Source organism: Doryrhamphus excisus, linkage group LG17 (assembly GCF_037039965.1).
Source record: "Doryrhamphus excisus strain RoL-2023G ecotype Guam linkage group LG17, RoL_Dexc_Guam_v1.1, whole genome shotgun sequence".
NCBI lineage: Eukaryota > Metazoa > Chordata > Actinopteri > Syngnathiformes > Syngnathidae > Doryrhamphus > Doryrhamphus excisus.
Window position 1 is genome coordinate 777,975 of NC_136373.1, and position 14,959 is coordinate 792,933.

At 42.7% G+C, this 14,959-nt stretch overlaps 1 protein-coding gene across 2 annotated transcripts; it reads left to right on the forward strand.

Moving 5' to 3' along the window:
• Nucleotides 1-1,529: 1,529 nt before the first annotated feature.
• Nucleotides 1,530-14,426, forward strand: LOC131137527 (RNA-binding motif, single-stranded-interacting protein 2-like). Of its 2 annotated transcripts, none has more exons than XR_013630111.1 (14): nucleotides 1,530-1,680; nucleotides 5,825-6,015; nucleotides 8,873-8,931; nucleotides 9,755-9,846; nucleotides 10,982-11,139; nucleotides 11,234-11,313; nucleotides 12,247-12,356; nucleotides 12,429-12,475; nucleotides 12,551-12,644; nucleotides 12,729-12,789; nucleotides 12,863-12,973; nucleotides 13,168-13,248; nucleotides 13,330-13,415; nucleotides 13,494-14,426. XR_013630111.1 is itself a non-coding variant. In XM_058085605.2 (14 exons), the coding sequence occupies exons 1-13, from the start codon at nucleotides 1,606-1,608 to the stop codon at nucleotides 13,405-13,407; spliced, it is 1,233 nt and encodes a 410-aa protein (XP_057941588.2). In that variant the 5' UTR covers nucleotides 1,530-1,605; the 3' UTR covers nucleotides 13,408-13,415; nucleotides 13,494-14,426. The 2 variants fall into 2 exon arrangements, 1 of the variants encoding a protein (XP_057941588.2); XM_058085605.2 differs by having other exon boundaries at nucleotides 12,729-12,785.
• Nucleotides 14,427-14,959: the final 533 nt, after the last annotated feature.

A 14,959-nucleotide genomic window follows, 5' to 3' on the forward strand; every position in this document is an offset into this window, starting at 1 on the left:
GTCTAGATGTGGACATTGGACCTAAAGACACGTACTGCTGCACACTTGAATGAATGAATGAATGCAGTTTGACATGAGCACTGATAAATAGATAAGTTATCATATAACATATCTTTTTTACTCTACTCTAACGATGGCATCCTTCCCTTTGAACTCATTTGGTGTCATTTGAGATTCACTTTTTCTATCCTAGCTGTTGTACACCCTGGACTGGTGGCCAGCCAATCACAGGGCACATATAGACAAACAACCATTCACACTCACATTCATACCTATGGACAATTTGGAGTGGCTAATTAACCTAGCATGTTTTTGGAATGTGGGAGGAAACCGGAGTACCCGGAGAAAACCCACGCAGGAGAGTGTGGTAGAGTGGGCAGAGTATGGTAGAGTATGGTAAAGTATGGTAGAGTATGGTCGAGTGCGGTAGAGTGCGGTAGAGTGGGTAGAGTATGGTAGAGTATGGTAAAGTATGGTAGAGTGGGTAGAGTATGGTAGAGTGCGGTAGAGTGGGTAGAGTATGGTAGAGTACGGTAAAGTATGGTAGAGTATGGTAGAGTGGGTAGAGTGCAGTAGAGTGCGGTAGAGTGGGTAGAGTATGGTAGAGTACGGTAAAGTATGGTAGAGTATGGTAGAGTGGGTAGAGTGCAGTAGAGTGTGTAGAGTATGGTAAAGTATGGTACAGTATGGTAGAGTGAGTAGAGTATGGTAGAGTACGATAAAGTATGGTAGAGTATGGTAGAGTGTGGTAGAGTGCAGTAGAGTGTGGTAGAGTGGGTAGAGTATGGTAAAGTATGGTACAGTATGGTAGAGTGGGTAGAGTATGGTAGAGTGTGGTAGAGTGCGGTAGAATGTGGTAGAGTGGGTAGAGTATGTTAGAGTAAGGTAGAGTATGGTAGAGTGGGTAGAGTATGGTAAAGTATGGTAGAGTATGGTAAAGTATGGTAGAGTATGGTCGAGTGTAGTAGAGTGCGGTAGAGCGTGGTAGAGTGGGTAGAGTATGGTAGAGTATGGTAAAGTATGGTAGAGTGGGTAGAGTATGGTAGAGTATGGTAGAGTGCGGTAGAGTGGGTAGAGTATGGTAGAGTACGGTAAAGTACGGTAGAGTATGGTAGAGTGGGTAGAGTGCAGTAGAGTGCGGTAGAGTGGGTAGAGTATGGTAGAGTACGGTAAAGTATGGTAGAGTGGGTAGAGTGCAGTAGAGTGTGTAGAGTATGGTAAAGTATGGTACAGTATGGTAGAGTGGGTAGAGTATGGTAGAGTACGATAAAGTATGGTAGAGTATGGTAGAGTGTGGTAGAGTGCAGTAGAGTGTGGTAGAGTGGGTAGAGTATGGTAAAGTATGGCAGAGTGTGGTAGAGTATGGTAAAGTATGGTAGAGTGTGGTAGAGTATGGTAAAGTATGGTAAAGTATGGTGAAGTATGGTAGAGTAAGGTAGAGTACGGTGTAGTGCGGTAGAGTGCGGCAGAGTGCGGCAGAGTAGTGCGGAGACCCCCCGACTGCCGGGAAAAGAGGCGACTCCAATCGCTCACTTTCCCCCCGGCTGACGTCAGCTGCCTGGCTGCTCGGACTCGCCGCTCCCTCGCACACGGCGCCGCGTCAAAATGCTGCTCTCTGTGCCGCCGAGGACCGGAGGAGTGAACACGTACAACGGCTACCAGGGCAAAAGCATCAAAAAGGTAAACTTTATCGCTCTCCGGCTCTTTTCCATGTGATAAGAACGACCATATATATCGTATATAGATATATATATATATAAACATATATATATATATATATATATATATATGGACGGGATCGCTCCGAGCTCGGCGCCAGTTCGGGGCCGCTTTAAGCTGCAGTGTCCTTGAGAGAAGTGGACCACAGGCGAGCGTTAAAAGTCTCCCACCGGCCGAGTGCACCATTCGGGTCTAAATGTTATTCAGAAGGAACATGGAGCTCTTTTATCCGCCTTGCGGTCGCCCTTGTCTTCCTTTACGACAGCACAGCTAAGAGTGGAGCTTATAGTAACGGCAAGGTTGTACTCGTCATATTTCTCATACATATATCATATTCATATTTCTATTGAACACAGGGGCGTCTTTACTTGGGTGATGTTTGCGCTGAATTCATCACAAGTTGGCAAAGTTTTTCTTTGCTCTTTTACGCCTAGCGACATGCCCCACCCCTTCAATGTGACGGAGGGGGGGGGGGGCAAAACTTATAAATATTACCTTTTACTAATGATGTAGTTTATGGAATATGTATATGGAAACTACTGACTGCAGAGAGACAATGTAAGGACCGTTATTGATTGACTGGATGGTTCGTATGAATAATTCATGGATTTACATTGGAATCTATTTTAAAGGGGCTGTACATAGGGAACATATTGTTCATATTTCTTTGGTATTTTTAGGTGTTTAATCATATACGCTCATTCCCAAGAGTATACGTGAATATGTACATAGTCATAACCATCCTTGGGACCAATGCTGAAATCAACACCAGCCTCTGTCGCTTGAGTTATTCCCATCCCTGCTTCATGGATCGCTGGGATTCAGATTGCTCACATTTAATGGCACGGAATTCCTGGAATTCCGGATTCAGACTATTTTCCTCGAAAGAAGACATGCACGGCTTTGTTTTGACACACTTGGAAATCCAGCTTCAATTCCTAACTCCTGCTTCGCGTCTTTGACTCCGAGGAGAGGGCGGAGACAAGAAAAGGATGAAAAGATTTCTCCCTCTTTTCCTCTGCTTTCTATCGACTTCCTCACATTTTCTCTGCCTCCGAGCCTTTCACATACGTATACCAAGTGTACGCCACAACCGCTGTCCACTTCACACACTTTCCGACGTCTTCAGGATGTTGGAAAAGCGTCTAAAAGGGAGTTTTTATTCAGTGGAAGTGGAGCCAGTCAGTAGGACAGCAGTCTTACCTTCTACACACTCAAGGTCAAGGATCCGCCATTGCTGCTGTTGTTCTTTTTTGTTTTTTCACAACATGAAGTCGCTGGCGGTATGATATTCATCGCGTCTTTAAGGTTTTTTGTTTTTTTTTTGCTAACCAGGTAGGATGTTTCTTCTTTGTTGAACCGTTTTGTGACTCTTAAAGGTGAAGGCGAATATCGCTTGTCTTTGGAAACAATGACAACAGGCCATGGACATTAATTACTCATAACTGATACTACATAACCCATATGTGGAACCTAGAAACTGAGGGAAATGGAGAGCATTACTGGGATGTAACCAGTAGAAGTGCAATGGTAAAAGTTTAAATGCAACTAACTACATGGATGAAGTGGTAGTTCCCGGGGTCGTTTTTCCTATTTTTTCCTATTCCTAATGTTGTATCGTCTTCAGTCACTGCATTCACATTTTTTTGCCCCATTGGCCTAAAGCAGAGGTGGGCAAACTACAACCCGGGGGCCACATGTGGCCCACCAAGCGTTTGAATCCGGCCCTCCAGTTGCTTTCTAAGTATTTCAACTTTTAACATACAAACTGGCAACATGACTTGCAAAAAATAAAAAAAAAAAAAAAACATAGTTGGATGTAGTCTGATGTTTAAAGTGCTCTTGAAAAAAGGGACATAAAATACTGCTGAAGACAGCTGGGATAGGCTCCAGCACCCCTCACGACCCTCGTGAGGAAAAGTGGTAGAAAATGAATGAATTAGACAAATAATTCAAGGAAAATGATAAGCATAAAATAGTGCATATGTGTGTGTTAAATATATTTTCTTCCCCCCCGGACAATTTTTTTAACTCAATGCAGCCTACTAGTCAAAATATTTGCCCACCCATGGCCCAGAGTGTAGGAATATATTGTATATTTTCCAGCATGATCCCTAATCTTAAACGCCTAAAAGACTGCAAATAGCACAGGAACTGAAACACAAACATTTGTGTGTTGCAAATGAATGCTTCCTTCGAGATGACAATGCCATTTACGTGATGGTGGGCGTTGTAGCGAAAAGGGTTAAGGTTATGATGTCGCATAAACAAAAATAAACAGTGACTCACTCGACTTGCACTCGGCGCATTTTTAGTTTTACCTTACACCTCACGTCCGGCCTGGCCCAGGTCGTTGGTTTGGATGTGACTCACCGATGTCCTTGTCTCAGAAGGAGAGCGCTTTTAATGAGACTGGAAAGCACATGAGAGGGATTAGCGCTAACAAGCAGATCCCTATTAGACAGGCCTCACTAGCCAGACATGAGATTGTATCTTGGCGGGCCTGTGCAGATGCATCCCTCCTGATGGGCCTGCGAGGGCGAGAGAAAGCACCGGAAGGAGCTGTGATTGGGGGAAAACAAACAGCGCACCATTGATGCCAAAGAAGCGAGAGGGAAGATTACGAGGCAGGGCCGACATGAATGGGTTGGGTGATTTTTCTCAGCTTGGTAAAATAGAAAAATACCAAGTTGTCTGTGTAGCATTATACCTGTACAGGCAGCGTCTTACCTGCATGTGTACAAGCTCACCGATGTCTGGAGTTGACCTAGCCACGTTTTCACGTAGCTCTCCAAAGGTTTTTTTCATTTATTATCAACTTCTATACTGACGAAATTAAAAAGTGAGTTTCGGCAGTAGTCCGGAAGTCCTTGGGAGCACTTGGGAGTGGCACCAATCACAGTGAAGTGGGTGTACCCGGAATAAATTAAAATAGACCGTTGCGTTCGTTGTGGAAATCCAAGGAAATACAGCTGGAATAGGTGTAGATTCTGGAAGATCTAGAAAGCTTTATGTGCCGGGTATTGTGTCATTTATTATCAACTTCTATACTGACAAAATTAAAAAGTGAGTTTCGGCAGTAGTCCGGAAGTCCTTGGGAGCACTTGGGAGTGGCACCAATCACAGTGAAGTGGGCGTACCCGGAATAAATTAAAAATAGACTGTTGTGGAAATCCAAGGAAATACAGCTGGAATAGGTGTATATTCTGGAAGATCTAGAAAGCTTTATGTGCCGGTTATTGTGTGCAGCTGCTCTAAAGGAGTCCACAATTGGCATAGTATGTCCCTTTTGAAGTTAGCTGTGTGTTGTTTTAATTTTACCCAAATATAAAATGTTTTTTTTAATTATTTCAAAGAGTAGGAAATTAAGTGACAATTAATTAATTAAGTGGCAATTAATCAATTTATGGAAGAGGAGGCAAATTGGCTATATTGATGGTAAAAGCCATAAACCACTTTTCTGTGTTCTAACTGCGAAAATATTTGATTCATAAATAATGAATCCTAATTGACTTCAAACGGTGGAGCCGGGAACCAATTAACGGCGCCAAACAAAGCATTACTGTATTATTATGAAAGCCATACTCAATATTCCAATATTGCCATTGCAAAGTCAGTTCTAACTGCCGGATCTGTTGGCTTACTGATCTCTTGGTGTCGCTACCTTCTCATCCGCGACGAGGACCACTTAGCTACTTAATTGTCTTTAACATCAACGCAACTAAGTAGCATCCTCGTTGTTTTGTGGGTCGGAACATTTGAGTCATTTATTATAATTTTGCAGCAGAGACCAACACAGAAACGTAATTAGCTCGGCTGTCTGTTGACAAGCCGTTCTCCAACAAGCCACCCCATTGTTCCCAGAGGCCAGCCCTGCTGACCCTGACTAATCAAACAGTTCCTCCATCGCTAACACAGAGCCAATGCAAAAAGGCTAAGCTCTGCAGTGGAACATCTGTCATGCTGGAGCCTACCCCAGATGTCTTTGGACATATTTGCCTGATAAAATAAGTGCATGAAATTAGCCCAACAAGAACCTACAGAGATAATACACATAGGACAAAAGTCCATCCCAATATAACAGGAGCCTCCATGTGTTTTTCAGCAGACGTATGTGTCCTCCAATCATCTGATGGCTCCTCCAAGCCCCAACAGCAACAGCGGCACCACCAGCACCATCAGCAACGGCAGCAGCAGCAGCAATAGTGGCGGGGAGCAGCTGAGCAAAACCAACCTGTACATCCGTGGCCTCCACCCGGGAACCACAGACCAGGATCTGGTCAAACTGTGTCAGCCGTAAGTCACCCGATAAACTACTACTCTGAATGTGCAGCCTATGAATCTCCCTGAGGAGATGAAGACGCGTGAAGCAGATTAGAGGAGCTGAGGATATCAGGAGCAGAGACGTGAGCGGTGGCTGAATGGGGAGATGACGTGATGGAGTATAGTATCGCTGGGATGGAAAAGTTCATTTCCATAAGTTTGTGTGTAAAAAAAAAAGCCTGAAAGCTCAAAAAAAGTTGAGCATCCAGTTTGTTGCAGAGATGAGGATGCTGAGGTTCTCATTGGGAGTGACCAGGATGGATAGGATCAGGAAGGAGTACATCAGAGGGACATTCCATGTTAGAGACCTTGTAGAGTGAGTCCCTAATATCGCCAGTAGTACATTTAAATATTTATACTGCGTGTATGTGATCGGTATTGGTATCAGATGATTTCACTGATCGGTATCGGCAGCATAAAATCCTGATCCCTACTTCATTAAAACCTGTACTGTGGTCTCCTGGTGTTCTAAGTCCTATGAAATACCCTGTGATGGTGTTTAAAAGTGGTGTGACATGAGACAGCAGCATCCAGCAATCAATCGGCCATGTTTGTTGGAGCTCCAGTGGAAGTCATTAAAACCAGCATGGCGGAGATGAATGATCCTTGCCAGCTTAATTGAGGACTGGAGCCTGATGATGAGAACCAGCAGAGCAGACCAATGTGACAAGGGAGAAGAGTGGGAGAAAAGGAGGGAGCTGGAGCAAGTCAGCTCGGGAGGGAGAGGGGGAGAGAGAGGGGGAGAGAGGGAGGGAGAGGCCTGCTATTTTACAGCTGTCTGGAAGAAATGGCTCACATGAGGCCGCCCAACCCAACAGGAAACGGCAAGCCCAGGGGAAAGGGAAAGACAAACAAGGCAATGGCACGAAGGGGGTGGGGTGGGGGATGGATGTGGATGGAGAGAACCGAAGTGGGGGGGCTCAGGTTGGTCGTGTTCCAATGTGGGTGGGGGGGTTGTCATATTTCTGTTTTTACACAGTCTGATAAAATAACATGAAATTAGCCTTTTTAGCATCACACATTAGGGCCAGTGTAACTTTCTTACAGTGATGAGGTTGAAAAAGAGTATATTGGAGATAATATATTCATAAGTATCTATAGTCGGTCATATAAATGACACTTTAAGTTTGAGTGGCAAACGGGAGCGTACTATTAGAGTACTTCTCCCCTCCCCCATTTGGAGAGTAGCATGCAGGATCTGAGATGTACTGTGTAGGCAGATGAGAGCATGGAATGGGGGTGGCTGGGTGCCTCAAGTGTGGCTCCACTCCTTGCCCTGGTCCGTCTCTGGTCGGGAACCAGGGATGGACATTGGATTTGGCTCTGGAATTTTATCTTCCTTACACACACACAGACGGGAGCGAAGTGAAGTCATAGAAAATAACGCCGAGCGATTTGTGAGGTCTGATTATTTTTTTAAGCAAATGAATTATGATTTTATGCTATATATTGATTTGAGAAGGCAGACCCTTGACCTAACTGAACCCCAGCAACTACCTGGAACTACTTTCCTCAGCAACCAAATCCGACGAGAACTCGGCTCGGACTCTGAGAACTCAGAGTTAGTCTCTGTTGACGGACTTCACCGGGTGTGGGGGGGATGTCATACAACTTCATGTCAAAAAATCCCAACTACCGGTCTGAAATTGTGAAGCACGTGTATTCATTGGTAACAATCTGGCAAACTTTCCTAATGGGATGTCAGCCTCTGCAGACATTGCTACTAAATCTTCAACAAACTGTAATGCCTGTGCTTGTGGAGGAAGATGCAGTCACCCATGCAATTCCAACTGTACATAGGACAAACGGCGCTCTTATTTTGAAGGTGGAGATTGTGTATTTACAGCGTAGTTCAAAAATAAACATGCTTGTCTAAAATTGCTTTTCTAAAATTTTGGGTGTGGAGTTCTCCTATTTATGTCTCCAGTGGGTGTTCCCTCTGGGCGTGGTCAACATATGGTTGTTGTTATTGTGGCCCCACGTGGCTGTCCTGCATAACAGGAAGTCGTTCACCTACTTGGTGACAAAATTCCCGTGGAATGGGAAAATCTTTGAGGGACAGGAGTCAGGACGTTGGTGATACCGCAAACCACCTCCTAAGTTTTGGGAGACATTTTCTAGTTGGATGGTTGGTTTGTTTCATACGTCCTTCAAACCGGCGACCCCGCCGATCCAGAATTTGGACATCGTTATCCGCAAAGGTTGTGAATGGTTGTGAGGCCGAAGAAAAGGCTCTCCTGTGTTTGTGTAAGGTTTGTTTGGTCTCTCCAACGTAGAGGTCATTGCACTCGTCACTACACTACACCATATAAACAACATTTGTGAGTTTGCGTTTGTCTTTTTGCATTTGAGATCGATCCCAATGAAAAAGCGTAAGAATATTTGTGTCCGTCATTGGACAGCGTGGCTCGGAGCTTAAACGACATGACACTGACTCAAGGGCGCTGAATGCAGAATGAGAACATGGCCGAGAGCCAGCGTTGCACAGGACAGCCCAAAAGAGACGTATCACATTACGGTGCATTCACATCCACGGAGAGATGGCGACCGATAGACAATATGGCTCACACTGATGCATTTGTCCTGTCCAATGAAGCAGCAGGATAGCAGCAGAGCCGGACATGTGATGCGACTGTGAGATGGTCGTTATAATAGAAACATGCATGACCGACATCTTTGTTCATGCTAAGATCAATCAATCATGCTAAATGTTATTAACTCTACTGGAGTTTTCATTCATGTGATGTAAATACGTTGAAGTTGTTGGAGGTTACAATTGAGTACATGAGATATAAATGTAATGCATATTCATTATTTGTTTTTTTTTTAGATATGGGAAAATTGTTTCCACAAAGGCTATACTGGACAAGACAACTAATAAATGTAAAGGTGAGTATTATAAGCATATTGAAGTATGGAGCAAACTTGATACCTGCTGGTTGGTTTGCTGGACTGGTCATTTGGACTGTTGGTAACAATTAAAGGGTATTGATAATCATATCTTACATTGATGTATAATAATTACAATACAGTCTACCATTACCATGGGGATGGTAGATTATCTATTTCCATAGTGGCGTTGAAATAAATAAGTAAACAAGTAATCTGATCGCAGTACACTTTGTTTAATGATCTGCGGTCATATGCCTAAAACCTTAAAATTACCATTATGTCAATTTGGATATTGTACATGACACAATTTTTTATATTAAGAGATCGTGTAGTATTCCCGTGTCTTCCCACATTCCAAAAACATTTGAGCTTAATGTCCAATTTGAGTGGGAATAGTTGTTTATTTACATATACTATGTGCATTGTGGCTACCGAAAGCGGTCCATATTCCAGTCTAGTATCTGGACTCCAATATGTGGTCAGAGTTGATGTGACGATACCGCTTGCCTGTGCTAGAACTCTTGACACTAACGTTTTTGGCTTAATATGCTCGGCACACGTTGTGTACTGCAAAGCAACTTTTGTTAGCGTCTCTAATTTGACTGCTGATCAGTCGATGCATCTCGATGCATCGGTGTTATTATTCCTGTGCCATGATTTAGGACACTGAGAAAACGTCTTACAGAAATATTTTTTTTAGGCGGACCATTTGAGAAAATGAAAACGATGCTAAATGTGCTGTAGAATTACGTTGGACTATTTGTGAATCGCTGTGGCTATTCGATAGTTCCAGGATGTCGATGTTTCTGTGTTCCCACAGGCTATGGCTTTGTTGACTTTGACAATCCATCCTCGGCTCAGAAGGCAGTGACGGCGTTGAAGGCGGGGGGTGTGCAGGCTCAGATGGCCAAGGTACGACCTCCTCTGGAGATGTTTGGAATGCGATTTAGTCAAAATGTTCAATACAAACTTGAATAATGCGGCTAAAAAAAAAAAGGAACCGGATCAGGAACTGGACCCAATGAATGCACACGGGTACACACAAGTGTGTATGATGTGTGTTTGTGTGTCATGCATCATATTGGCGGCGGCGCTCGGGCTCGGGCTCGGGCTAGGGCTAGCTTCCTTGTACAAAAGAGCTGCCTGTTCTCCATGGTGGCATCTGACTCAGTGTCTGAGCAGCTACCCGGTCAGCAGCGCCCAATGTCCGGCCACCCGCCCTGTCGTCACGCACACACACACACAATACTAGACAGTCACACACACGCAGCATTGTCCGCTGGCCTTAACGGGAATATAACCGTCAGTCTCCCACACCAGCGGCACCCTGGGAAAGCTGATCTGCCGTTAAGCTGGATTGCTGACGTTCAAAATAACTTGATTTTTCACTCAACCCTTCACGGTGCGTTTACAAGCAGGCTCATGTTTACATCAGATGACTCATTGGCACTCGAAAGCATCACTGATGCATTCATGGGCTTGTAGCTTCTTTGTTTACTGGCAAAGGGAGGAGACGAGGAGGCAATAGATAACCTTCACTGGAGGTCATGGCTGTCACGCATGCATGGAAATTATTGTCTTAAATATGCCTTTAAGTATTTATGCCATCTATATTCCGAGACTAGAAAAGCAGAGTCCAGCGCAGCGCGGTGCACCCACGCTTCCATGCCTCCCACCAAGTAGCAAACAGGGAGGAGAGAAGGCGTGTAATCTTAACCAATCAAATGAACGCCTCTCATTGCCTTTAAATGCGCAGTGGTGCGCAGAATGAAATGACCACTGTGTGGGGTGCGCCAAACTGCGCCATGAAATTAGAGCCCAAAACTTATTTTTATAAATGCAAGAAAACACTGCAAAATGAAGACTTGGATGTTGACAAAGATGTGATGTAGCAGCGAGATCCATCGGGGCGCCACCTTTGTGTTTTGCTACAACACCCATCCATGTTCGATGCCGCTTTTTGCTATGATGTCAACATTTTGTCTCAATTTAAGATGTCATGAGCTCTTTCTTTCGCTTTCTTATTTGTTGACATCCGCGCTTTCAGCAACAGGAGCAGGACCCCACCAATTTGTACATTTCCAATTTGCCGCTTTCCATGGATGAGCAGGAGCTGGAGAACATGCTGAAGCCCTTCAGCCAGGCCATCTCCACCCGCATCCTGCGGGATGCTAACGGGACCAGTCGAGGTGTGGGCTTCGCCAGGTACAAAATATCCAAGCTAACTCCGAGTAGGCGCTAAACGCCGATCAAAACAACGTCACGTCATGCCGAGCCTGTTTTAAACCTTCTCCTGTAGAATGGAGTCCACGGAGAAATGTGAGGCAATCATCCAACATTTTAACGGAAAATATATTAAGACTCCACCTGGGGTGTCAGGTGAGTACTTTTTCTTTTGTTTTTATTTTCACTTGATTAAAAGAAAAATGGTGTTTTGTCTACATAAGAATTTCTCAAGCATCTTTACAGAAGGTGACGCTAACATTTTGAGACATGAAATACATTGGAACCTTGGTTAGTGTCATTTCACTAAGTGAAACGTATGCTAACTGAATCAGTTCCAGAAAGCCAAAAATGTAAACATGAAATGTTGGAAATGCATCTAAATACACATAATGATGGATGAAAGGGAAAACTGAAAAAAATGCATTAAAAAAATTGAATTTTAAATAAATAATAAATAATAAATAATAAATAATAAATAATAAATAATAAATAATAAATAATAAATAATAAATAATAAATAATAAATAATAAATAATAAATAATAAATAATAAATAATAAATAATAAATAATAAATAATAAATAATAAATAATAAATAATACACATAATGATGGATGAAAGGGAAAACTGAAAAAAATCATAAAAAATAATATAATTTTAAATAAATAATAAATAATAAATAATAATGATGGATGAAAGGGAAAAATGAAAAAAAATCATAAAAAATAATATAATTTTAAATAAATAATAAATAATAAATAATAAATAATAAATAATAAATAATAAATAATAAATAATTTTAAAAATTTGACTTGACTTTTGACTCCTCTCAAAGACACAAACGTAACAATGAGACACCCCAAGAATATTCAATCATGAAAAAAATATGGAAATGACAGATTAGGAGGATGATGATGGTGATCATGTCATGTCTTCACTGAAGGTAAAAGCAACCTCAAAGCAAAAACGACAAGAAAATTCATAAAAATTGAGCCATAAAGTCGGGAATTTTCATAAAATCCAAAATGTTGTCTCAACTCATATGTCGTATGTCCATATTTGATGTGTCTTTAATGCTCCGGTTTAGTGCCACCAGAGCCCCTATTATGTAAATTTGCCGACGGAGGCCAGAAGAAGCGGCAGAGTCAAGGAAAATATCTCCATAACGGCCGAAGCTGGACCAGAGACGGGGAGACGGTGACTTTCTTTCTGTTTCTAATTATGTGAGTCTTGCATGCTTCTTATTATCTTTTATCGTTTTCCCTGCAGGGAGGGATGACCCTCACTTACGACCCCACCACAGCCTTACAGAACGGGTAAGGACCTCCAACACGCACCAACAAACACCATCAGAACGGAATAGGTGACGAAGAAGTGTATTATCTCTGTAGGTTCTACTCGTCTCCTTACAGCATGGCTCCCAATCGCATGCTGGGGCCGACCTCGCTGTCTCCTTACATGCACTCACCTGTGTCCACCTACCAGGTACTCTTAAGTCCTCCTCGGGTCTTACTTGTTCTGAACTAGATTTATTTCGACTCAATTTAGCATCATTTTGTGCGTTGCCAGGTGCACAACCCCTCCTGGCTCCACCACCACCACCAGTCGTACATCATGCCGCCCACAGTCGGTATCTCATATCTGACGGCTATGTAGCGTTTGTTGCTTTTTTTCTTAGCACATTTTTTTTTAAATCACATTAGGGGGCGGTCCTGACGCCAGGGATGGACCACAGCATGTCCATCCAGCCCACGTCGCTGATGGGGCCGCTGGCACAGCAGCTCAGCCACTTGTCCGTAGGCAGCAGCGGCACGGTTAGTAACTTATACACAATATGAATAATATTCTCTGATCGATTTAAAGCTTTAAAATGCAAAAAAATGGCATGAGAAAATAAATTAGTAAGTATTTTATTGTGAACTACAATTAAACTGAAAAAGGCCATAGCTCAAAACAGCTGAAATGACTCCCTTAAATAAAAGTAAAATAATCAAAATGTATTTTCCAGTATATGCCTGCAAACACATCTATGCAGGGGACGTACGTCCCCCAGTACACCCAAGTGCCTCCTACCAACATCTCCGTTGAGGTAAACACACACGTTTGACTCCAGCTTCATATGTTGTGAGAAACAATTCCCTGGTGGAGTTCCTTTTGGCTCCCCTGTCAGGAAAGTGCCGTCCAGCAACCCGTTGCAATAGAGACACCCACTGAACACTCGAGCTACTCCTACCAGCATAACAAGTGAAGGCAACAGTGAGTTTGATTTTATTATTTCCTCGTTTGATCGTTTTTTTTTCCACTGTGAATCTAAAGTATTGTTTGTGTTGCCAGATTGCTCCCTTGGGGGTCTCTGGACTGTTACACAGAATTGACACGTTTTATTTTCTATAAACTCTTTTACTCAAGCGAAGATGGAAGGTTTGAGGTGTGGACGGGACGGATGGAATTAGGAAGAAGACTTTTTTTTTTTGTTGTTTTGGTGTTTTTTGGTTCATGTGCTCTAAATGTTTGTAAAAACAATTCAAGCGATATTCACTCACAAGCCGGTCCTCATGGGGGTCCGATGGGGGCGCCATGGGATGGAACAACAGCCCTCTTGTTTTTTGACTCTAAAGTCATTTCCAGATGCGGCGATCTCGACAAAGCTTCAGACAATCACACAACGTAAAAAAAAACATGAAGAGACCAAGTCCACATGGTGCTTGATTGTAGAAAGAATTGATTAAAAGCATTCCAGCAGCAGTCCGGTTCTAACATGGCGTCACACACACACACACACACACGCAGCTGCCTGTACATGCAAGAATTGACTTTCTGTTATTTCCACTGAATATTTCATATTCTATCCGCACATCACGACTCGTGCATTTTCCATATTTTGGTCATTTTATGGCACCAGGATCACATTTTGTTCAAGCACAAATGAAGTGTTGCTCTGCAGTAATTATGGACATTAAAGGGGACCTACTATGCTCATTTTTCAACCCTTGGTATTGCGTTGTGGACTCCTGTAGAGCAGCTACACACAATAACGAATCTGTTTTCATTTATTCCACCCATGTTCCGCCTCTGGGCATGCTCGCCCAAAGCCCAAAGTGCTTCCTAACTATGAACCATATAAGGAAGTCCGCCCCTCTGTGACATCACAAAGGGACAGTTTAACCACACCCTTTCAAACCAATCATTTTGAGCCATACCAAAGTTCTTTCAGGGCTCACTTCCAAACACGCAAACTTCATTATGTGAAACCTTGGTATGGTCTAACACGAAAATACAACATTGTAAGTACATTTATAGGTCAGAAAAGTAATAATAGCATAATAGGTCCCCTTTAAGTGTCGTTCTGATCTGTTATACAGAAAATAGTTGATACCCGTGTCAATACTTTGCTTCTGCTTTTTGTTTTTGTGTTCTTTTTGAATTATTTAAATGTTTTCTATTTGGTTCATTTATGAGGTTTTTCAGATTGATGCTATTTTTTAAAGAAACCTTGATTTTATTTTTGATAGCGTGTTGTGATAGTGACAAATAGTTGTTTTTTTTTGTATGTATGTTTGCATACTTTGTTTTTCTTGTCACTTCCTGTGTTCATTCATTGTGCAAAAGGCTTTAATGTGTTTTTTTTCTGTTCTGTCTGTTCAAAACGTCAAGAACATAAGTCTGGATTAAGGTTTAGATGCTCAAAAACACACTTACCTCATCCTGGCAGATTTGGGTGACTCTAACAGCCTTGGAGGCAATAAGCGGTTTTGCTAGGCTGTTCACAGCTGGTACTGTGTCCATATCCTTCACATCTT

What these genes read in the sequence shown, in the direction of transcription:
- LOC131137527 (XM_058085605.2), top strand. Translation starts at nt 1,606, where the DNA reads ATGCTGCTCTCTGTGCCGCCGAGGACCGGAGGAGTGAACACGTACAAC. An exon ending in GACTCCACCTGGGGTGTCAG is followed by an intron (nt 11,314 to 12,246) that starts GTGAGTACTTTT and finishes GCTCCGGTTTAG; the next exon opens with TGCCACCAGAGCCCCTATTA. An exon ending in CACCTGTGTCCACCTACCAG is followed by an intron (nt 12,645 to 12,728) that starts GTACTCTTAAGT and finishes GTGCGTTGCCAG; the next exon opens with GTGCACAACCCCTCCTGGCT.